Source organism: Corvus brachyrhynchos, unplaced genomic scaffold, assembly GCF_000691975.1.
Source record: "Corvus brachyrhynchos isolate BGI_N302 unplaced genomic scaffold, ASM69197v1 scaffold106, whole genome shotgun sequence".
Lineage (NCBI taxonomy): Eukaryota > Metazoa > Chordata > Aves > Passeriformes > Corvidae > Corvus > Corvus brachyrhynchos.
The window spans coordinates 6,113,225-6,137,752 of NW_008238834.1; the positions used below are offsets into that span (position 1 = coordinate 6,113,225).

General features: G+C 37.1%; 1 protein-coding gene across 13 annotated transcripts in view; it reads left to right on the forward strand.

Annotated features, from left to right (window-relative positions):
• PTPRM (protein tyrosine phosphatase, receptor type M) overlaps positions 1-24,528 on the forward strand; it is a 457,910-nt gene that overhangs the window by 247,153 nt on the left and 186,229 nt on the right. For all 13 annotated transcript variants that reach the window (XM_017738297.1, XM_017738298.1, XM_017738300.1 and 10 more), the window contains exons 12-13: positions 19,814-20,087; positions 21,226-21,262. In XM_017738297.1, coding sequence (XP_017593786.1) covers positions 19,814-20,087; positions 21,226-21,262 — 311 coding nt within the window. The remainder of the gene's footprint in view (positions 1-19,813; positions 20,088-21,225; positions 21,263-24,528) is intronic.

Genomic DNA, 24,528 nt, shown 5'->3' on the forward strand with positions numbered 1-24,528 from the left:
AGCAGGAGACCACAGTAATTCTGTACAGATGGGTGGGGTTTGGGAGCAGTGTGGTGAAAGCCTCTCAGGTTGAAAACAGTATTTAACCCCAGCCTTTGGTTTCTGCAAACCTGCTGGAGTTGTTAGATTGTTGTGGAAAAAGCTGGTATGACTGTCACATCTTTCCTGAGAGAGCTCAGACACTTGTATCTTAAGCAGATGTAGACCTATACAGTAAAACCCAAATAAAGTGCCTTTTATGTCTTTAAGTGTGTCCATTTCTGTCTGAGTTTAGGAAGTTCCTCGATTAGGGCCATGGATCATCCCAAAGAGACAGTATGAGAGGTGCAATCCTACTTCATGTCAGAGTAGCCCTCTGGGGTTGTGAAGAGACGTGTTTCTCCCACTGAGTGCGTAGGGGGCTCAAATCTCCTTCTGGGTGCTTGCCTTGAGAGAAGGAGGTGTTTAATGTAGAGACCACAGTGAAAGAATTATGAACGTCACTAGAAATTACTGCACTGAACGATTTTTGAAGGAGATTCAGTTTAAACATATCCAAGTTCAAATGCAGAACCAGAGCATTCCTTGAAAATGTAGGAAAGACGTGCTGTTGCTCTGTGCTTACTGAAGTGTGCCAGGGATTTGTTTTCATTTTACTGTGTGCTGTGGAAGGATTGAAGGGGGAGTATGTGAGCCAGCTACATTTCTCCCAGTGGTTGTTGTACAGGATTATGTGGGGATGTACTTTGTGGAGACATTTTAAAGTAGTTTTCTGGCAGTGTGCATCACAGTAGCTGAATGTTGGTTTGTAGCCGCAGTGCTGAGTGACCCATTCTAAATTCCTGTAAAACTGTGGTTAGGAATTGTCAGGCACATAAACCCATTGCTGTCTTTGGGAGCTTTCACTGTTGACCTTAATGTGTATTACGTACATGCACTTCCCATATCCTCATCTGTGTGAAATTAGATTTTCCACTGTAGCTTATGATCTTACCTCAGTTCTTTTGTTTTTGTGAAGGTTTGAATCCCATCAGTATTTTTACTCTCAAATTCTAGGTGCCAAAGTGAGGTGTCCCAAGTGAAAAGTATGGTGTCACCCATTGGACTAAGTGAGCACTCAGGTCAGTCTTGCAGGTCATACTGGAAGCCCTGTCTGCTTGGGCCCTGTTAGTGCTGAAGCCTTGGCAATGTTGTACATCAGTTTTTCTGTTCTCTAGCTATGCCATATACTTTATATTTTTTGTGGTCCTCAAGATTCAGTTCCTTTTCTTTCGTAAGTATTTAAGTTAACTGTGTATTTTTAAGTGGTTCATAAGAGCTCTAAAACAGAGACTGTGATATAAATACACGTTCACTGTGCTGTATAGTGACGTACTGAATTATCAACTGAGAGGTGACTCAATGACATTCTGCCTGTTTTGTTTATAGATCTAAAATATAGATACTACATATTTTAATCCATTTGACAGTAATCCTGCCTGCAGCATTGGATTGGAACGTTGCACAGAAAATACTGAATAGCCTTCAGGACGAGATGCAAAGTTTGCCTTTAATGAGCTAATAACGAGGATGTGTATTGTAAGATAGAGGCTCATTTTGGAAATAACAGAGGAGAAGAAAGTGTGAATGGATAGCTTACAGTATGACTGATCATCAAAACACAGCATGACTGTGAAATAGGCAAATAGACTGTGCTCAGCAGGTGGGGCTTCCAGCAAAGGTGACAAGCTATGAACACCATTGTACAAGACACTGGCAGACCTCATGTGAACTCCTATGCCTCGTTCTGATCTACCAAGAAATACCAATATACTGGCACTACAGCAGTGGAGTGTTTTGGCATAAATGATCGTGGAAAATCTGTGTTACATGTGTAGGATCCAAGAGAACTCAGCTTGTTTTTTAGCTAGCCAGTTAAGGCCAAGAGAAGAAATGATTCTTTTCTAAAAATGCATCAGAGGAATAACCTTCAGAGAGGAAGGAGAGCAATTTCAATTTAGAGAGCATATATATAAACAGCTCAAATATAAATTCTCTACGCAGTGTTGAATTGAAACAGGTATGTACACCTGTCAGGTAGGTGGTGCTAGTTAAAGTCACACAGCACTGTGGTGCCAAAAGTACATTTTTCAGTTTTTTGTACGTGACAACCCCCAGCAGAGCACAAACTTTTGGCAAGATTCTCGCATGGATCAGAATTGACTGAGTGACAAGGAGCAAAAAGTCAACAGGATTTTTCTAATAATTTAGGTTGCAACACAATAGTAATCAGTACCTCTTTAATGGCTTTTCTGTAGATTCTTTGGCAACGGTCATTGACTTTAGGAAATTTTCTTCAGTATTGTGATTTTTAAGCAAGCTTGTATGAGCCCTTTATTCACTAGCAAACACTAAATGGCTGCATTAAAAAAAAAATTCTGTTGCTAATACTTAAACGTATGGCAGGACTGGGGTTTCCAGAACAAAGTAATTTGGGGCAATTCCTAACACTCAGTATAAATAATATTTGATTGGGCCATTCTAAACCATTGAACTATTTGTACTAAAGTGTTTTGATCATGTGTTGCAAGCAAACAAATAAATGCTTTTATTTTATACCAAGTAATGTTAAAGGAAACAAAAGGATATAGAGGAGTGCTACATGGAAAGAGGAAGAAAAGCTATAGATGCACTCCAAGTGAAACACTGTCATTCCCCATACTTGATGCTGAAGGAGTATTCATTTTACTGAATATTAACATGAAAACTTTCTGTTATGCTGTTCATTTAAGTAGGAAGGGAAATCACTGGCATTTACAACAAGCATCATGACTCTAAAGCATTGCTAAGTAAAAGCTAATCTGCTCAACCGGATTACATTAAATGACACAAAGAAACATTAGAGTCACTTACTGGGCTCTACAACTGAAAGCAGCAACTCTTTAGTCAGGAGAAGGGTAAGTGCCTCAGCCTGAAACAGCCTCAGAGAGTGGTAGGATAGATGTGTAAGGCATTATAATAATGTTGAATTTGGGGAGAAAGTACCATTGGGAAATCAGATGAGGACAGATGAATTAACTGCGTTCTCACATCTAGAGCTGAAGCTGTTTTCAAGATTAGCCTCGTAGGGTAGTAGAAGCACAAGGCCAAAATCTCATCTGTATTTAACAGTTGTGCTAATCCTGAACTGTGCAGAATCTTTTATCTACAGCCAGATTTCCTGTGGGAAGAGCTGCACAGTGTCATGCTGCCAAGGTTTCTATGCCACCTAATCCTACCAAAGTCATTCCCAGTGCAGGGAGGAGGAAGAGGTATACCTCCACTGACAGAATAGAAGGTCAGCCTTGTATTTATCCACAGAAGTCCTGAAAAACTGGGGATGATGCCACAAAAACTGACTTGTTTTCTGTGTCTGCCTGCATCATTCTGCACTGCTGATTAAAGTGCCCTGCAGAGCCTTTTTGTAGGGAAGAAAGAATGAAAATGAACACAGTAATCTCCGTTTCCAAATTGCTGGACTGGAACCCACTGCATTTAAGTTGTGGAAAGAGACAGTAGCATTGTGAGGTGAGAATTCTGTTGTGGTTATTTTTGCTGTGGTCTTGCTCTCCTACAGCAGAGCCAGCAGGAGGAAATGTGCCTGTGCCTTGGGTGCTTAAGTGATAATGCTGGCTTCTGCAGTTGCAACTGAAGCACAGGCGTGTCCTGCCTTCCACCAATTTTCCCATGAAAACAAAGCATCTGGAAGGAGAAAATGGACAAGTGAGACCACATCTTAAATGACTGTAGTGGAGCTGTTGGAGCTAGTATCTCTGTGTGGTATCCCCTCATTGAATAGATTAAAAACTTCATATCCACTGTGAGTGCTTTAATGAGCAGTAAACAGTTTTCAAGCTTTGAATCAAAAAACCTGTTGAAATTGGATTGTGTATTCAGTCAGCTGCCTCAGCAAATATTTTTCTTCCTGTGCTGCACACAAACCAGCAGATTGCAGGCATCCTTGAATAAAGGGAGAAAATAAGCATTCTCCCTGTACTTACAAACTGCTCATTTTAACACATGTATTTTGTTAATTCCCCAGCTCAATTCAGTAGTGAATTTCCAGTGCACAGCTTTGTAGAAGTTGTAGGATATGTTTAGTGTTAACAGTATTATTAATCCATTAGCGGATCTCCTGCTCTAAATTCTACTTCTTAATTTCTGTGTAATATCCAGGCTCCTTGATCAATTTGCATATTAATTTACATTCATAAATAAAAGCTGTGCAACGGGCCATGGTCATGTCCATGAACACTGGTGTATTTGCAGACTGTCCACACCTCATGGACACCCTCCAGGACATAGTTACAGCATTGCAGTAGTCTGTTGTTTACTAGAAAATATTGAAGTAGAGTATCACTTACTCGTAATCTTGTAATCAGTTTTCCTTAATAGAATTATTTTTTTAATTTATAAACCCCTGAAGATATTGCAGTGTATGTGCAGATCTTACTGTCATGATTTTAAATCCATAAGCTGTATGTTTTTCTTACCTTTTGCAAACTGCATTTTCTAGAAGTTTGTGGAGAACAGAATGAAAACTGCTGCTCTACGAGGCAGCATCACACATAATGTGCATAAATTGGGAGTTGAATACAAGAGACTGAGCAATAATATATCTTTATCATTTATGTATGGATTTAGATCTAAGGAAATGTTCCTATTCCTTAAGAACATCATATTGTTTCTCAAAGTATTTTCTTCATTGCTCTTATAATTTAACTTTGTGTAGCTACTGATCTTCTTCATGGCTATTGAGGAAGAAATCTCTTGCTTACAAGTGGCTCTGGATTTCTTTGAAAGTAGAAATTACTCGGGCAGGTTCTTGCATGAAGACTGCTGCTTTTTTCTGTTACTCCATTCCTTTTAATTCCAGTATAGTATTTTGTTGTATTATATCCAGCTTCCCTGAAAACTGTAGAATGAAAATAACATTGTATAGTATTTATTTAAAAAGAGATGTTTGAATCTCAAAATTATTTAGTGGAAATGACATAACACATTCATCCCATGTAGACTTAAAGAACTAGGATTGTCTCTTTTAGGTGAGAATTGGCCTTCCCGTTTTCTTGAGAATCCAAGTAAACTGGTCAGTCAGACCTTGCCAGATAAATTTTCTACATAATTTGTGAAAACTGAGTAACAGCATCATATTCTATCATAAGAACAGTACCTAGTTTGTGTCTTCTTTCTACCCTGCCTCACATAGCAGGATGGAACCAGGTGGAATCTGATGGTTTGAGTGCCATCAACAACTTTGCTGGAGCTGAAAGTGTGTTGTAATGAATCTTTGCATTCCAGTCATAAGCAATTTTGAAGCAGTAGTTAGCTGTCTTTGAATATCAGAAACTCAGGCATACAGTTCCAGAAGCAATATTTCTGATTCTGGTAAGATGGGCTGTGTGATCTCACAGATTGTTGCATATTCGTTTCCATATGTTCAGACTCCTGGAATTTTCTTTCGTATCTTCCTCATTGATCTGTACTTCAGTACCATTGTGCATCAGCGTTTTCCTTCTCTGTGTCAGGTTGAAAAGGAAGGATCAGTCTGACCTGACATGACTTTCCATTTTGAATATTTCCTTCAGATCCCCTCTAACTTCGTTCTTTTTTAGACTAAATTATTTTAGACAGTTTTGCTTTCTTAAGTTCTTCTGAACTGTGACAAGACTTTACTCCTTTTTCCATGCTTTCCTGTTGTTCTGTAAATTGGCCTTGGCAACCTGAAAACTGGTGAGTTAAATGGTGTAATATTGGCTTGTAAAAGCACTTTGCTTCCTGTACCAAGATACTTTTATCTTGTACTTACGAACTGACCATTTTTCTGTGTTCTTTTTAAAAAGAAATTAAGCAAAGAACGTAAAGCTGATTAAGAAGCTTTGAAATGGTCTTTGGATTGTTCCAAGTATCATAAATGTAAATTCATTGAAAGTCTGTTTTCTGGCTTGGTACCAAAATATATCGCCATAGTTTCAGCAAAATTTGTTGAAATAGAAAACAATGTTAATAGAGAACACAGTTCCTCAGACAATGAGAATCTTATTTTATGATCTAATGGCACATTTTAGCCTGCAGTAATAGATAAGGTTTCTCAGTTCTTACAATTCGCTACTAAGCATAAGGTTTCAAGGTCATATTATTTGATTTGGACTAACTTTGGATCACAGCTGTGCTTGTTTGCAATCTGGTCACATTCTGTTAAGTCTTTGGTAATGCATCTAACTTCACACTCGGGTAAATCAAACTGATGAACAAAAATGTATGTATTAAGAAGTCTTAGAATAAGTTGTATTCCACTGCTGGTATTTTATGAAAAACAAGCAAACCAAAAAAGAGGCTTTCTAACCTTGGTAGAAAGTGGTATAACCACATCTGCTACAGTTTGGTTCTGAGAAACTGTCAATCTGACTGAAATGAAGACTTCTAGAATAAACTGCTAATTCTTGCCACCATATAAGGTGATCATTTTGCATACTATATATGATATCTAACCTTTAATCACAATTGCTGTGTCCTTGTGCTTGTTACAAATTTCTAATTACTAAATTGCAGTGACATCAAAGAAAAAATACTCAGATAAAGAAATCTTCAAATTAGTTAAGTAAAAAAAATCAGCAGCAAAAGTCTTTCATCTTGACCTAATTTACTTGAAATTCTATGCCTGATGTGAAGATTAATAACAGGTGGCCTTTTAGGGAGCACTCAGCTTGAGTCTAATGTTCTAGTTGTTCTTTTATTATCCCAAACATCTATAACTAAAGGATTTTTTCACCGTGCCCTTTGTTCACAATATGGGACTGTAATTGAGTTCGTATTTCTCGCCCAACCTTTCAGCTGTAATTAATATTTTATTATATCAGATTTTATCACTAAATAGCCTAGCAGCAGGGTATTGAGCCACACGCACGCTCCCACACACACATACACACACAAAAGCCATAGTGACTTATTGATGCCAAGCAAGTTGTATGTAATGAGTTGTGGTTGAGAGAATACAAAATAAATTCATGGTAGCCAGCTAATATTCCAAAGCAATTTAGAACTGATCTTATCTTGATCAAACCAGGACAAAGAGAAATTAAAGTTACAAGACTGAAATACTCAGTGTTGTGTTACTATATCAGACATGTGGCATCTAACAAAAATGGTCTGTGCAAGACCAGCTATTAACTGTTATCATGATTATATTTTAGGAGCAAGACCAGTTTAGGTCATATGCTTTTTGTACTAAGTTACACACTGTCCTCTGAGCTCTGCTAAGCACTAACACCTCCACAGCATGACAAATACAAAAGTCTGAACATATAAGTTGATTTGCTATTTGTCCTTTAAACTGGAATAAACCAAGATTATTTCCTTGCACTACACTGCATACCAAGGGGATGGTGGGTGTTACTCAGCTATTGTGATGGAAATAAGGTGTTTTTAATACAAATTTTGAAAGATGGAGAAAGTCTTATCATATAAATATCTGTAAACAAGATTGGAGAGAAATGTTTCATAAACCTAGATAACTTTGATGATCGGTGGTTTTTGTTATAAAAGCTTCCCACATAACTTGTGACTAACTGGCATCCCTGTTCTCGGCAGGTTTTTACACGGAAATCTCTGCCCTCCCCCACCTGTCCTTCTCTGTCTCTCCCTTTTTTCCTCTGCATCCCTCTCTCTCCCCACCTCCCTCTTGCCCTCTTCCTCCTTCACTCATTGCTTTGAACAGGTGATTGCTGGAAGAAAGTACTCAAATTAAGAACAGATCACTAGCAGGATAGTATAGAACAAGCTCTATACTTTAAATGGCTTGTTCATTGTTTGATAACAGCAGAAATAGCCTCTTGAAATCTGTATCTGCAACTTTCTTTTTAATTTATTTTTAGTTGTTTGTACATACCCAAGCCACTTAGAGGATGAGTAGGCCCTTCTTCCCCAAGGGAGAGCTCTGTTGCAGAGGTGAAGAGGAGCTAAGCTTCCTCACATGGTCAGGAGAGGAACTGCCATGTGTTTCTGGCTACAGAAAAGTGTAGTCTTGCTGTGGTGGGAAGGATGGCCTAGGATATCCAGCCCTGAGACTCGATGCAGATGTGAGCAGAGTTTTATATCTGGTGGGGTAGGGACAATCTGTTTAGCTTTCTGCAAGTCAATATATCATGCTATCTTCATTCCCATATCTAAAGTTAAAATAAGTGGAAATAGCCTTTTGCACTCTAAAGAAAAAGAGCAAAAGATACCTATGTATGATTGTGAACAACTTGGCAGTGGTGAGGAGTGTTGTAATAAGCAGATGTATGTATAGCTCACTTGACACTGTCCGTGCCTTAACTGTGCCTCCCCTGATGGGGGAGACTTTTTAGAGTCTTTGCCAAGAGTCCGAGAGATGAATGGGAGCTTCAGCCTTCTCTGCTTTCAGATAGTTGTTTATTAAGTCTTATCAGAGAAATAGAGCCACTAACATGACCCAGACATAGCACAAAGCAGAGAACGCAGGAGAATGCCAAATTATCAAGATTACACAGCCTTTTTAAAGGTAAATTAACCAATGGTCACTAAAAGTGTACATTATTTTTACTTTTCCACCAATGTATAATAAATCATCTTGTCATGTAGACAGGAACTGCAGAATTCTTTAGCGAATCATCCCAAACTACTTCTACTGCAGAATATGGAGTAGTAGAAGAAAAAGAAGACGGTCTGGAGATCAACAGCAATCCTCCATTTTGAAGTTTTTTGCTTTTCTCTACTTACTATATTAATAAACCCAAAAACTCTAAATTTTTTCACCCTGTGACAATCTTACATAATATTCTATCACCTAGTTCACACCAGAGTAGATTCTAATTCTTCCCAGAGGGTAGGCAGTTTTCTCCATGGACAAAGGTCAAAAACAGTGTTGTCCAGGGGGGTAGAACCCTTCAAAACAGGCAGAGAAATATTCTCTGCACTCTGGGTTCCCACACTCACTCTCTGAAAACTTTTTTTTTTTTTTTAATTTACCTTTTCCAAGCTGACCACCAGAAAATTTTAGAATAGTGACTTTGTGGACTATTCTGTGGAATTAGTAACCTCTCAATCTCTCTGTGGTTTGCATTCATTTTAAAGCCAAGTTGTGAGAAGACTGTAAAGAAAGTAGGAGGCATCCCTGTTTTGTACTGCTTGGTAATGAGGTTGCTCTCAAAGCCCTGGAGGATCTGAAGCTTTAGGTTAGTTCAGTTTAGACCAGCATCATTTAAGTTAGTAATATTGCTGCTTGTGGAGTGAGGTCAATAGTATCCGGTTCCTAGAGGGACTGAGTTGTTTCTCTGTAGGAATAAAACTTTTCACTGGTAAAATGAAGAAAGGGAGTACTCCTTGTCTTCTGTGTGCTATATTACTTGTCCAAGATCAGAATTAAACTTTTTGATGCGTAAATAAGTTAAAAGTTTACACCTGATTTTTTTTCCTGGTTTCCTAAGAAAACAAGTCTTAACAAGATCCTGTTGATCTGCCTGCATATTCCTTCCTTCCCTCATTAGTACAGGACCTCTTGGAAATTTTCAAGCAATAGTTTGAATTTTGCATAAATAGTAAGTGTCTCACATACTTTGGAATCTCTGTGAAAGACCCGTATTAGCATCTGAAGGGATAGGCTGTGTTAGAGTATGAGTTAGTTCATTTCATTTGGTCCATCAGCAGAGAGCTACAATTCACATACCAGCAAGCCAGTGTGTAGCTCAGAAGCAGCCACAGCATGTGTTGCTTCTTTACCAGCCAGTGTTTGGGAGATACTAAAAGGAGCTGAGCATATTGAGGGTGGGAGCTGGGTATCACAGGTGACATGTGGAATGGAGATGGGATTATGGCATGTTCTTGGGTACACATTCTGAATTTCTTGCAGTAAAACTTGTAGTGCCTTAGTCTATTTATAAGGCTTTGAAGCATCTTCTGTTTCAAACGGCCTTTAAAAAACCCAGTCCCTGATCAATGTAAATGTCCCATGTACATGGAAAGAGCTGTCAGCAGAGATGTTTTACTGTTGCCAAAAAGTTAATGGTGACATACCCATCAAAAAGATTATAAGGTTATGTTTACCAAGAGTTATTTATGGAAGAATCCAAGCATCAGTTGGTAGACCAATTCAAAAAAATGCTCAGTAGATCACAGTGAGTGTACAGAGATCTTGTAGGCAGTTATTCTTGGATAACAATTCCCCCCTCCAGTCTTATGAAACTATATAATACGATTTCTCAACTCTATTATGAAAGAAAGTAATTTTATAAATTACGCACAATTTGTTTGTAAAAGGTATTTGATTTCATAATATAGCTATGAAATCAAACACTTTTTGCAAGCATACTGTGTGTAATTTATAAAAACGTAGCTGACTGTAAGTTGTTAAAAATGCTTTAAGTGTCTCTGTATTAGATAGACTTCATTTTTATTGTATCTTTCCTACTACTACTTTTTATTTTCACTTCTTATTTACCAAACAGGATGATACATGTCAAGCTGTTTTCAGTACATTATCTGTTCTTTTATTTTCTTCTTTTCTTCTCTACATTCCTACCTTGTGTAATCTTTTGTATTCTTGAATATTTCAATCTTTTCCTAGTTTTGTTTTGTCTCTCTCTTTGTTTTTCTTTCTATTTTCATATGCACAATTGCCTATCTGCAACATTTCTTTTTTTCTGTGAAAAAACCCAAACTAAACCAAACCAAAAAAAAAAAAAAATCACTAACAAACAAAAAACTCCTAACCAAACAAAAAAAAACCAAAAACACCAAGGGAAAAAAAAAAAAAACCACCACAGGCAAAATATGGTGCCAGATCTCTGGTGCCCTTCTTAGTTTGTCACTCTTAGCAGATAGATCTCATTGATCCAGTATGGAGCACATTAGGGGAGCTCTGTAGTCAAAGATGTCTTTTTCTTGTCCAGCATATAATAGCTGAAAGAAATTATGAATGTGGAGTCAAATGTTCTCTTGTATTATATTACTTACACCTGTAGAAAACTACTTTGAACTCCTTGTGAAACAGTACTATTTTAAGTAGGGTTAATTTTATTTACTTTTTGTACTCACTTTGTATTGTGCAGGTCTACAGACTATGTACAAAATTTATATTTTTTCTTGACATTTTTGAATTTGAATAAAAAGCAGCCAAAAACATAAATCTGTATTAAGTATGGAGATACAGGCCACAGTGAAGTTATCAGTGTTTCAGAAAAAGTATGTTTCTGATCATAGGGGGTTTTTGTGGCCTGCAGTATTTTAGAACATTTATTTTTTTCAGCAGAAGAAACAATAATTAAAAACTTCCCCTTCAAAATAACAAATAGATGTATATGCTTACCTTTACAGAAGAAAAAGAAAGGTAGAATTATGTGGTTATTGCTAAGTACGCAGAATTGCTAATACATTGTGTCTCATCAAGTGGATCATATCAGTCTAGAGCAGTACCCAGCCCCTGGGAGAGTAGGGGTGGGGAAACTCTATTTATAGATGATTAAGGAATTTCAGGTGTGGAAATGTACATAACAGTTGTGAAGACATAGTTGCATCTTGTCATCTTGGTCAACCTGTTTGTGGTAGTTCCGACAGTCGCTCTGGTAGACCAGTGCAGTGGTATCATTCCCAAGTCCTAGCTGGGAACCAGTATTTAAAAAATTAGAAATAATTAACCATGGAGTGGTATAACCAGGGAGAAGAAAAATATCCTTTCATCAATATTTATCAAGGATTAGGGGGGTTGGGAGGGTTGAGAGAACAGTTTTGATCCCCTTGCCAGTTCACAAATCTCAGTTAACAAGAGAGCAGTCTCTTGTGCCACAATTATTGTTGGCGTTATGTCTAAACACCATTTATATATATGTTGGGTAAATGGTTCTTATAAATTTTAATATGCTGTTTCAATAGTAAACTAATACTTCTTTTGAATAAGTGTAGGTTAGCATATATATTGAATTTATTGATTTTTTGCAAAGGATGGATGGGATGAAGTTAAAACTGCAGTCCATCAGCAGGCTGTATGTTGTAAAACCAAGTACAGATTATCTACTGCCGCCTACATGTTGGCAATCTTTATTGTCCTGCGAAGTAACAACGTATTACAAACTGCAATCCTTAAAAGATTTTCTACTCTCTCTCCTTCTCTACTAACAAAACAAAACTATGTTTTGGATTGTCATTTGTGATAACTGAACCTGAAGGCAGAAAACATTTCAGAAAGGTTTTGTGAATGGTGTATGATTGCCTGCAATTACAAGGCTGAAGATCTGCTGGACACTCTCTGCCCCTGACAGGTGTACTTAGATTCTCTAAAACAATGAATCTATACTAGGAAATAAGGTAAAAAGTTAAACACCCAGTGTCATCAGGACTAAGTGGCACCCATCTGGCCACTGGAAAGTAGAAGGAGTGTGCATCGTTGTCTTCTTTTCCTTGCAGATTTTCGTCTAGGAATTTTAAATCCTAGGGAGTCCAGATTTGCAAAAGAGAAATATATTACTTCTTCTCTGTCTGGAAAAAGAATTTGAATGTATTATGAATTTATGGTGGCCATTAAATTACCACTTTTGGAGCCTATCTGTCTCTTCTGCAATTAAGGTATTATGTAGCACGTTTTCCATCTCAGAGGAATTGAACCCGTTGTCATATCCTCCCCTGGTGACTGTCCTTGGAGGAAAGAACAAGAAAAATACCTTTAACTTCCAGTGACATAATGCTTTCCATTTGAAAACTTGTCAGGATTTCCTGTATAAAACCGTAGGAATGCTAAGGAGAGGTTTGCTTGGATGTATTTTTCCCAGAAAATCTCCTTTGTAAATCCTGACTTTTAAGTCTTTGAGACTGTCCATACAAAAGAGTTGGGCAGTCACAAAGCAGCTTAGGAGTTTTACATTAAAAACCAGATACTGTTCCCCAGTGGACTTGGGTCTGTGAAGATAAAGCCTATTATGACACCTGAGAGTTTACATTTGGCAGTATCTCTAGGGACTGAACCTAAGCTGTCTTATCTCCTCCTTTACAGCCGTTAAGGTATTTCTGCTGTGATTGATCTGAGAAATAGGGCTCCTTGCATGACAATGGTAGTGTTGTATAATATTAGTCTCTCTTATGTTCTTGCCAGGTCTGATTCCAAAAGATTTCTTGAATTTCATTTTTCCCCATGGGCTGGAAATTTCAGGTGCCAGTAATAGCATTTCCTGAGAATGAAGACAGGCCCTGCCTTGGAGAATCTAACCAGACTTAGCTCTTCACCTGCAAAGCTAGTAAATAAAGCCAGGTGTGAAAGTAGAAGAATTCCATTGAAGTTTGAACAAGCTTCTAGCACAAAGTATTTTATTTACTTAGCACCTTCCCTACATTTGTGAAGCAACAGCTGTTCCACAGAGTTAGAAACCTGATTGTGGAGCTTTTGTTTGCGTGGAACCTCCTGGCTTCAAGTAAAGATGCAAACAGAAAATTAGAAGGATTTCAGACTCCCTTCACTCCAAAAAGCTGTAAGGATTTAAGATGCTCTTTGCTCACCCAAAGAAACAGGCAATGCACCTCTAACACTGGTACATTAAGTGCTTAAATGGGAACCATCACAAGAATTTTGAGTTACAAGTTACACAATAAATGTGTTGTGAGAATATTATTTGCAGCATTGCCTAAATCACTTTTTCCCCGCTATATAAATTACGTATTAATGTATTATTTTAAAAATACTCATTGGCATTGTTGTTGGCATTGGTACAGCAACATCATTTTAGAGGTTTTGTTCAGTCTGCTTGTTTTTCTTCACTGAGTTCTATATTTTCATGTCTGAACATTATGTTTCTACAAGGGATTTTTTTGAAGCTTCTTCATCTTTTTTTAGAAGCTATAGTGGGCAATGCTGTATTTTGCATAAAGCCCAGAAATTCTCTGATCCACCAAATAAAATGTCCCTGAAATAGAGAAGGCTACCTTAAACGTCCTCTCCATGATTAGTAGGTGTACTCATTTGTCCTGCTGCTAATCAAAAACTCCCTGGTCTTACTTGTAGTCCGCAGTTGAACCATGTGTGCTTCCACCTTTGATAAAATATGCAAAATTCTATAGTGGTCAGAGGGACAGGCCTGCTATTCAGCTGGTTCTCTGGCATAGGATCTGTTCTGGAAATATACAGAGTATATTTTATTCACTGTATATTGGGTGTTGCTAGAACTCCTGACCTGCTGGCAAAGCCTGTGTAGCTGTGATGGTGAGACACCTGATAAATCAGAGGTTGTTTATCACCTTTGTTTAATCCCCCTATAATAAATATACAGGCTCTTGCACGGTAAGAGGAAAGTTAGTAGCAATTTCCTGTAGCCTTTTTCTATTTGCCTGCTAACCATAAATTTTTAATTCCTGTCCTTTAAAGAGTAATTTCCCTCTTCCATTTCAAGGTACATTACATATGTATAATTACATATAATTTCTAGTACTGTAAAATTTAAACTTACAGGATAAATTACAAGAATCTAGTGCCATATAAGGATATAGAGAAATAGATAAATATCTACAATGTTAATCCATATAAATATGATATGACCGTGTCAGAGAAAAGTGGTGACAGAGATGAAGTTATGTTGCATATTATATAGAAAAAACTACCCAAAGGCTGTATTCTTCTCAAGAAACAGTTAGATAATAAACTTGCATAACACATGATGAGCAAAGATACATGAATTTTAGATGCAAAACATGAACAAAACAACTGATATATTTTAAAAGTCTTAATGGCAGTACGATAGAATTTTCAGGGGCTACAGAAGTATAGCTGAAACTGTGGGGACCCTATAGACTGTCATGGTTTGAGCAATCAGGTTCTTCATGGACTTAGAACTGAAATAACAGTGTGAGGTTTGGGCTTCTTAATTTTGCCCTCTATTGGAACTGCTATTTTAGTAGAAGAATGCAGTAAAGTGATTCTAACATGCAGATAACTAGGGCTGTGGGAATGAGTAACTTGAAATAATGGTGAATATGTAGATTAAGGGTTATTCTCTTGTTTGACTCTGTAAGCATTAAAAAAAAGCAAGCATGCAAGTCAAAAATACAGAAATAGATCTATAAAAAGTACCAGTTTTGTATATTTATAATAAAGCATGAACTTGCAACAGTGAGCAGAAAACTTCAAATTAGGCTCAAGAGTATCACCATAACAGTCTGCAAAGGTAGCCCAGCAGTTCACACAGCTGATCAGGGTATTCTTAGTGGATCTTAAGAGCTTTGCGGGCATGATACATTTCCTAGGAAAAAAAAAAAAAGAGAAAGAAGAATTTGAAGAAGTTTTAAACAGTTGAGGCAGGCCAGATGGAATAAGGAAGTTGCTTGTTCTCGTTTCACAACTGGATGTCTGAAGCCCATAATAGTTAACTGACTTGCGTAGGATCACGCACAGCAGTTGTATTAAGACCAGTAAATAAATTCAGGTAGTCTTTGTCCATATTCAGTTCCTTAGGCTGTCTCCCTTCTGTAAAACGAATTCTAAAAATGTCTTTAACACTTCAGTTATGTAAAGCATCAAGACTGTTTTAGAGAGACAAAATAGAGCTGATGTTTCAATAATGAAGTAATCAAGCTTGTTTTCCCTTTGTGCGTAATTTGGAATTACTTTGGTGGAGGTGTAATTACAGATTAATAAGTTTCAATTAATAAATGCCTAGATTATACATGTTAAGGAGTCCTGTATGAAGAATTTAATGAATGAAGTGGAGAGAAGTCCATATTTGTATCCAATAGGTCCTTCTTGGAAAGTAATATTGTAACTTCAAATGAGACTTTGGTTAATTAAGATTTGATTTACTGCATTCCAGTAATGTGGAATAATGTCCTCATTCAGGAGGTTACCAAAACCCATCATTTGATGTAGTTAAGACTAGATATATACTTTAATCTTCTTTGAAATTGTCATTTGTCTAAGTATTCTGAGCATATTTTATTACCATGCTAATATGTTTTCTTTTTGCTTTCATGTCTCTTTTTCAACTCTGAAAAAAATTAGTATATTTATCAGACATTGACACACCATTCCAATTTAAGCAATACAATTTCAATAAATATCTGAGAAACCTGCTACATCTAATTTCTAACAAAAATTAAAGCTATTGTGTTCAGATCTGTATCTCTGCATAATCATTTAAATTTGGAACTGGTTTGGAATTGGTAGAATAAAAAGCAGTGTAAAAATCTTTTTTTTTTTTTTTTCTTTTTCCATACACCTTTTTTAATCTCCAAATCTGAAGCATTTGAATCCTAGGTTAAAAATAATTCCCATGCGTTCCTTTCTCAATGCAACAGTGAACTTCAATCTATAAAAATAAATTTTGTATTTAATTTCCAAGGCACTGAAATTCTATAGTACAACTGTGTAATGTGAATTATATTTAAATTACATTTCTTTCCCTCAGAAAGATCAGTCTAAATGCTGCCGATAGCTGATATGCTTTTGGCACCTTTCACTGTAGTGTAGAACTTATTTTCTGGATTACAGATAGGAAGACTTTATTCTCTGAAATGTAGAGGTGTGGAAAAGGAATAATTCAACTTCAAATGAGCCAGAAATCTGACTAATACATAAGAGGAATAATAGAGTCATGGTGCATTGCTAGCTCAATTCACTAAGCTTGAACTCTTTTCGGAGTAGGCAGTCCAGCTGTTACATACTAAGGAAAGCAATATTAATGTAGAGAAAGCTTTTGCATTATGATTGTAGTTGGGGTAATTTTGTAAAATTCATTAGCAAGATGATCTCATTTGTACAAATTTAAAAAGTATCACTGGTAAAATTCTGTCAGGTTTCCATTGACCCAGGTGCTCATAATGTGTTAATTTACATCAGAGAAACAGCAGTGTGTGGAAATTGGCCAGCAGATAGGATTTAGTTATTTTTCATTAGCACTTGGACTTTGATGAAGGGGAACAGAAAAGAGTTGTTTGACCTTTCAGTGCTTAAATTATTAAAGAGCAAATAGATTTGAGGTCTAGATGCTTGCAAATCTAATTCATCTTGTGGAGTAAGGATTAAAAGACATTTTGAGTTTGAAATTGCTCCAGTCAACTTACTTCTTTCTTTAAACTATCTGAAAATGAGTAGATGGCAGGCATTTAAAATGTATACAAGGAGTTGTGCATGTATTATAACTAAATATGGATTTACCATGGGAAAAGGAGCATTTTAATGGCTGATTTGTTTCTAAAATATCTACAGTCTTTAGCTTTAATCACTGAGGGAAAAAATAAGAGAACCCTCATTTCAGCCGGTACTGAAACAGGTCATATCACCTCATCTGGTCTGAAGTCCCTCTTATATTCAGTCCTGATGCAAGAAAGAAGTAACTTAGTTTACTATCCATCATGCTTTAGTGAAACTGAGGGATCCTTATATTTGCTGGAGTATTAGGCAAGCGTATCCAGTTTCACTACCTTGCAAGAATAAATGTTTACATTACCTTCTGCATTTTTTTCCCAATATTCCATTTAAATTTGCAAGTGGTATTTATTGTAGATTCACTGAAAATTAATAGTTAGAGGAGGCAACATGCTGTCTTCAAAGTAGCTTGGAATCCCAGTTCTAAGCAACTCTATTTTGTTCTAGAAAATTAATTGTGAAAATTATGTCAAAAATTGATTTGTAATAGAAAAACAAGATTGTAATGTAGATATTCCAAGGCTAGTTTTTTTACAAATCAGTTCTCACAGGATCAAAGAAAGAGTGCTGTGGATTGACCTTCATTTACTAGTCAGCATGGAATTAATCAACTAATTAAAATATTTCTGCTTGATATGAAGACTTTGTTGCACAGAGCTGCAAAATGTACAGGCAGAGGCCTTCAAGTGAACCCTCAAGACATTTCTGTGTCCCTGGCTGTACTAAATTTATGCGTGGTTAGATTTCTGCATGAAGTTTAGCATTAAATTAAAACATTTAAATTTGGGTGTCCACTTCTGGATGTCTACATGTGAGCTGAGTATTTAGTTATTACAATCAGTGGAGTCTGAGGAGCAATTAGATTGACTCAAAGTAGACAGCGTCTTTCTGCTGAGTTCTCTGAGAACTGTAGATATATAGTAGACATATATAGACATATATAGACATCTTCATGAAGGCAGATAGATTTAAGTTGTTAACATTAAACTAAAGCCCCACCATGTTGAAAGTCTAAATCAGGCAGAAGAAGAGGTATTAATTGCATTCTCAGTGTTAAATTTTCGGGCATTTTTTGTGAGCATAGAAGTGCAGAATCTCCTATTGAAGATGCTAGATCATAAAAACATAGTCAACAGGGTCTGTGGCACATGATCAGTAAGTCTGGTAAAAAACCAGTAACATGGTCAAGAGAATTGGTGTTTTCTGCATATTGGTGATATTTAAGTATGAAGATTCTGCAGACCTAAAATGGTGGTGTTATAGAATCATAGAATGGTTTGGGTTGGAAGTCCGACCCCCTGATTGTGGTCAAGGGACACCTTCCCCTTGTCACGTTGCTTAAAGCTCCATCCCTCCTGTCATTGGACAGTTAATCTCTTTATTTCTAAACCAGACTTGCCTTCAGAAGGAGAGTAGCCATAGCTGTGCAGGGACATCACTAAGCCAATAAACCCTGTTGGGTCCAGACTAAGAGGGTCCTGCAGAAGCTCAGCCCATGTGTCCCTGTATTTTGGGCAGAATCTCCTTTAAACGTAATCCTCTACCTACAGATGACAGAACATTAACATGTCAGAAGTCTCTCTGGATATTTGATCTTTAAGAAACTTAGCTTACCCAGAGATTCCTGGTTTTTATGAAACATCAACTCAAAAGATCATAAATTGTTATGGATGTAGATGATACGCAAAAATGTGGACACATTGCTACTTTGACATAAATTATCAAGACTGACTTGCTTACTGGGATTCAAGGTTCCAGGAGACAAGTACTGATTAAGAATCACTGGTCCCCAGTGAAGCAATAAACTTGTAAGCCAAACCTCTTTAGAGATATGAACTTCCCACTTCACAAATTTAGAAGCACTGACTCAGTCTTTTACAGCAACTGCAAGGGTATAATGATTACACTGTTCACATGTACAGCAGAAATTGCAATTTCTTTGTTCCTGTTTGAATGTCCATAGCACCTTTACAGTGGAGAGGGGTGGACTGGTCTCTCTAGGTCCCAGTACAGCAAAGACTGCAAGTGCAAGCTGACTTGCTTTGCAGAATGCAGAAACTTAAAAATATGGTTATCTATAAAATGAGTAAAAGTGCTTTTCTGAGTGATAATAGCTTCCATCAAGAAGTGTTATATACCTGCTCAGCAACAGTCAATATGCCACTGAAATTTTACTTTACTCTCTGCTTTTATAAATATTTACAATGTCATCAGTTAGGCAAATACTGGCTCCTGTCTCTTTGTAATTGTGCCTTCGTTTTTATCTTAGTACTAATTTAATTTCACTTAGGTAAGATAAACAGGTTGGAGAAGGGAATCTATATCTTTAGGGTTGCTTTGATGAACAAAATAATACTTAATTCCACATTTTAGCACTGATAAAGCACACTTTTTGTGTACAAGAGTTTGAACAAGAAAATGTTCTGTGCATTCACTTGTGTGAAAAGCTGTGGTGTGTATGGCTAATTTTGTTTTTCCAACACAAAATGAGTTTGAAAGCATGAATCTATTCCACAGATTTATACACCTGAATATGAAAATGACATTTTCTTCCTGTGTTCTTTGTTTTTAACAGTTTTTTCCAGTAAATATTGACATGCTATTATGGTTTTAGGATGGCTTGACTGCCCAAGTTTTAAAATAACCACTGTTTCCTTCATTCTTTCCTTTCTACACTCTTAGTGTCTATCAAATCGTTGTTGAAGAAGAGCGCCCACGGAGGACCAAAAAGACAACTGAAATCCTAAAGTGCTACCCAGTGCCCATTCATTTCCAGAATGCCTCACTCTTGAATTCCCAGTACTACTTTGCTGCAGAGATTCCTGCCAATGGTTTACAAGCTGCTCAGCCTTTTACTATTGGTGATAACAAAACCTACAGTGGTTTCTGGAATACTCCTCTTCTTCCTCATAAGAGCTACAGCATCTATTTTCAAGCTGCTAGCAGAGCCAATGGGGTAAGTCTTGCAACAGGCGTGATTTTATACAGTGTTTGTGTGTAAATAAATGATTGGCATCAACTAGCAGGATGCCCAATTTAGTTGCTAATGAGAAAATGAAGTAACCATGAAATTTAACACACTGAGTTTAAAAAATAGCAGTTTTCCTAACACAATATTGCTTCATGATTAAAGGTTACAGGAAAGAGGAGGGGAAAACCACACATTTTGTCAGTAGTGAGCAAGCAAAGTAGTATGTTACCATTCTGTCTTATTAGCTAAAAGCTGTCCAGTGACTGTGTTTCACTGGGTTTTTTTCTTCCTTTTTGTTTGTTTTTGTTTTCTTGCTTTGAACAGGAAAATTTTGTGATTTCTTTTGTTAAGTTTAAGCCAAACTTGATAGTGGATTTCAGCACATCTGTCTTGGCATGTCCAGTCCTGTTACCTTAGTTTGTGACATCTTGATCTCCCTTTTTCTCATTTGGTTGCCCTGATTGGATTAGAAACCACTTTTTTTGGTCCCTTTCTGCAAACAAAGTAAAAGAAAAAGAAAGAGAAGTAGATGGAACTGAAATGAAAAGTGTTTAAAAAGATCCTCACAGATCATGTTTCATCAGACTAATTCTTCTTGGAACTGTTTTTCATTTCCTGGACAGACCTACCCAGAGTCCTTCAATTCTTGGTAAGCTTTGGCTGTCTGTGCTGACAGCCTGGAAATGTTTTCTGCCAGAAACCATAATGGACCCTCATTCACAGGGCACCAACAGTGCAGAAATGTGAAACACCATTGATTATTTTTTCTTTCTAAAATTGTCTAACATGATGCCTCAAACTATACTTTCTGTAAGAAAAGAAAAATCTCCCAAGGTCATTATGTTGCCAGAGTTAAATAGCAGAACACTTCCCTGTGCTCTTGGGAATATCTTTCACATTTTGTACTTTTAGAGGAATCTTAAGTGAAATGTTTAGCTACCATACCCAAGCAGTATTTGTCCATATTATGAATGCACTTTGGAGTTAGCTAATAAGCAGTTAAATATGGAATGAGGTGCATTCTTCTCTGACATTTTATCAGTACTTGGAAGAATAGAAACATGGATGACTTTCTCTGTTTAGAAACACAAGATGTGACCTTTTTCCTCTTTATTTGACACAGGAAACTAAAATTGACTGCGTCAGGGTAGCCACAAAAGGTATGTTTGTATTATGTCATGTATTCTGTACTTCATCTTGTTGACCTTCCCCTCACATGGTCTTTGCAAACTTCCAGAAGCGTTTATATTGCTAAAATACATCACTAAACATATTATAGAATTTTCATAGAATCATTTGCATCCCTAGCTAAGATTTAGGAAATTTATTTGTTTGTTTGTTTGTTTGTTTGTTTGTTTTTAAACAATAAGTGTATTAATTACTTTTGGTTGTCTACTTGAACACAGGGTTTTTAAAATATATTCTGTGGGTTTTTATATGATCTCACAATAAATATTTTGTACTTACATATGTGTATATATATATATACAGTAGAGTTGTAAAATTGCCAATTGCAGAGTACGTACTGCTTATATATCCATAGTGTAAAATTGCCCCTTAGTTGTAAGCAATTGCCTTAATTTAATTGCTGTGTAAAAGAGAAGCAGAGAAATCATGTTCTTCATTTTAATGGCACAGATCAGCTATATTTATTCGACTGTCAGCACATGATACTACCATTTATGGGATAAGTTTTTATAATTGAGACAGTGCTGGCTATAGGTTTTGTCCCGAAAAAGGGAAAGATAAACATGCTGCTGGTCTGTTTATCTTTGGGGACTAGATCTGTCTATGATTATCTTTGTAGTCTCAACTTTTTATTACCTTTAGCTGTTGGCAACTTAAAAGCCTGAAAAAGAAGTGATGGAATAGTACAGTTACTTGGAGATTGTATAGAGGAACAGAAGAGAGTGTGCTGCTGTGAGTAGGAACAGGTAATATCAGCACGAGCACCTGGCAAGAGGATAAAACAGAAACTGCTTCATCTCTATACCACTGCACCTTGCAGGAGATCATGCTTGTCTCAGTGACTATCCCTAATGGAACTGATTCCACCATGATTTCCTCTACATGTAGACTTCACAATTCCATCACCACCACTAAGACTAAATGGGGTGGATAGGAATCTCATTACTTAAAAGTAACAGAAATGTTAGCATAAAGTTGCCCTTGTTGGAAGTTTGGATACTCTCTAATGTGACAAATACATTTTTATGCCTCTTCGAACAGATTCCTGGCTTCTTTTCTTCTCCAAAACAAAGGAAGTAGTTTTAATTTTAATTTACTAACTGACTGCTTACTAAACCACTGAAATCTTTCAAATATCTGAACTCAACCCAAATATAATATAGATGAGAGATTAATTCCAGATGCAAGTGAAATCCTGTATTGTTTTCAAGTAGCTTCAGTGATACCAGGAGTGAACTGTGTTACATCAGAAAACATAATAGATTAGATGATTAGAGGAATGGATTTTAAATTACTTGAAGATTTGTATTCCAAATCACTAATGGATGTCCAACTATTTAAATTACGTGTCTGACTGAAGATTTTTACTCTCTCATTTGAGAAGTGAGGGTAACTTTGTGGATTGGAATAGCTCCCATAGCAACAAGCTACTTTGAGCTAACCCATTTGGCAATGGAGATGTGAGAAATGCAGCTTTTCTTTTAAACAAATCTCCCTACATTTCTGTTTTGAAAGCACGTTTCAGATTTTTTCATAATAAAATTATGTGAGAGGTTGTTGTGAGGACTTTTTTTTTTTTTAAACCAGAGGTATCCTTGATGGTATGTATAGTCCCTGGTGCAAAACTTTCTTGAGGGCAACAGTAAAGCATTGATTTCCATGATTTTAAATGGAATGCTTGTATTATATTTTTAATCTGTATTAATTTTAAAAAAATTAAATGGAGACCATGACATATTTTAATATGGTATTAATAATAGCTGTCTGTACAGATGTTTTCCCTTTAGATCTAACAGAGATACTTAAGGGAAAAGCGGAATTCTGTGCCCTCTTTGGACCTCCCACATTTGGGTTAGAAAAAAATAGCAAAAATGCTCTATGTCTGTAGGTCAGAAATCACTATACCTGCATTGGGAAAAGACATAAAATTGTCCTCTCCCATTCTCCTCCCCTCTGTTCAACCCCCGCGAACTGCTCAGTGCAGCATTCATGTTGTCTGTACCCCAGTAAGCAAAGGCTGCTCTGACCACTCTGTCAGATTTCTTAGAGACTTTACACCATTTTCCACTGAGCTTTGAGACTACAGTGTAGCTACTAGACAGTAAGCTGCTTAAGCTCTGTGTGCTTGTTACGTCCATCTACGGATGCGCTGTAGTGCTCCTGACAAATAAGGTTGGGAATGCTCTCCACTACAACATCTGGTTTTCACACACCAGTAACTTTCCTGAAATATTTGTAATATGGGCTTCTCTTATCTTCAGAAGTTCGAGTCCGGTGGTTTTTAAAGCTAGGGGAATTGCTTTAGGCCATTCATGTATGAAACTGGTGCAATCTTCTTTTGAAATAAGGTCTGATCCTGAAAATACCTACAGCCTTGTGTAGGCCATTGGAATCAGTAGACATACTGTAGATTTTACTACATATGTAGGAAACCATATGCTTTCACAGAATCACAGAATATTCTGAATTGGAAAGGAACCCGCAAGGATCATCGAATCCAGCTCTTAAGCAAATGGCCCGTATGGGGGCTCAACCCACAACCTTGGTGTTCTTAGCACCATGCTCTGACCAGCTGGCCCTGATCAAGTCAATTATGTACCTACTTTTGAGCACAGAGAATAATCTCCTTGACTAGGTCGCAACTACTCCATCTCAAAGTAGACACATAAGTATTTTACTAGGTCAAGGCCTGTGCCATAAAACATAACCTGCAAAACCCACATGACAGCGCAGCCAACTGTCTGCTTGGTTCTTGAGAGTCCCTGCAATTCCATTCCCATGGAATTTGAGGATTGCACCAAGTGCATCGGGAGCCCTTCCTAGGATCGAGGTCCCTCAAGGCAACTTTCAAGATGCTCCACTGAGCCAGCTGAGATTGGCTAGCCCCTCCTTGTGTGTATTAAGGATATGTGGTTAGCCTGTTTGAAGTCTGCCCTGAGGACCAATATGGGAGTTCAGAACATGTCACGAGCGGCGTTGTATCACTTGCTAGTTATATTCCCTTTAATTATCTCATCTCTAGATAATAAAGTTGTTGGTGCTCTTAAGACCTTCTTAAGATCATTGAGAGTTGGTTTTATCACTGTCATGCAGTGTTCGTTCCATGGCCCACCATACACTTTACTTTTTGTTAAAATAAAAACACCTAAATGTAATATAACAACAGTGTTCTTGTCCCAGATCCAGCAGAACTGTTCTGTACCTTGAGTACACTTTTCCCTCCCCTTGATGTCAGCAG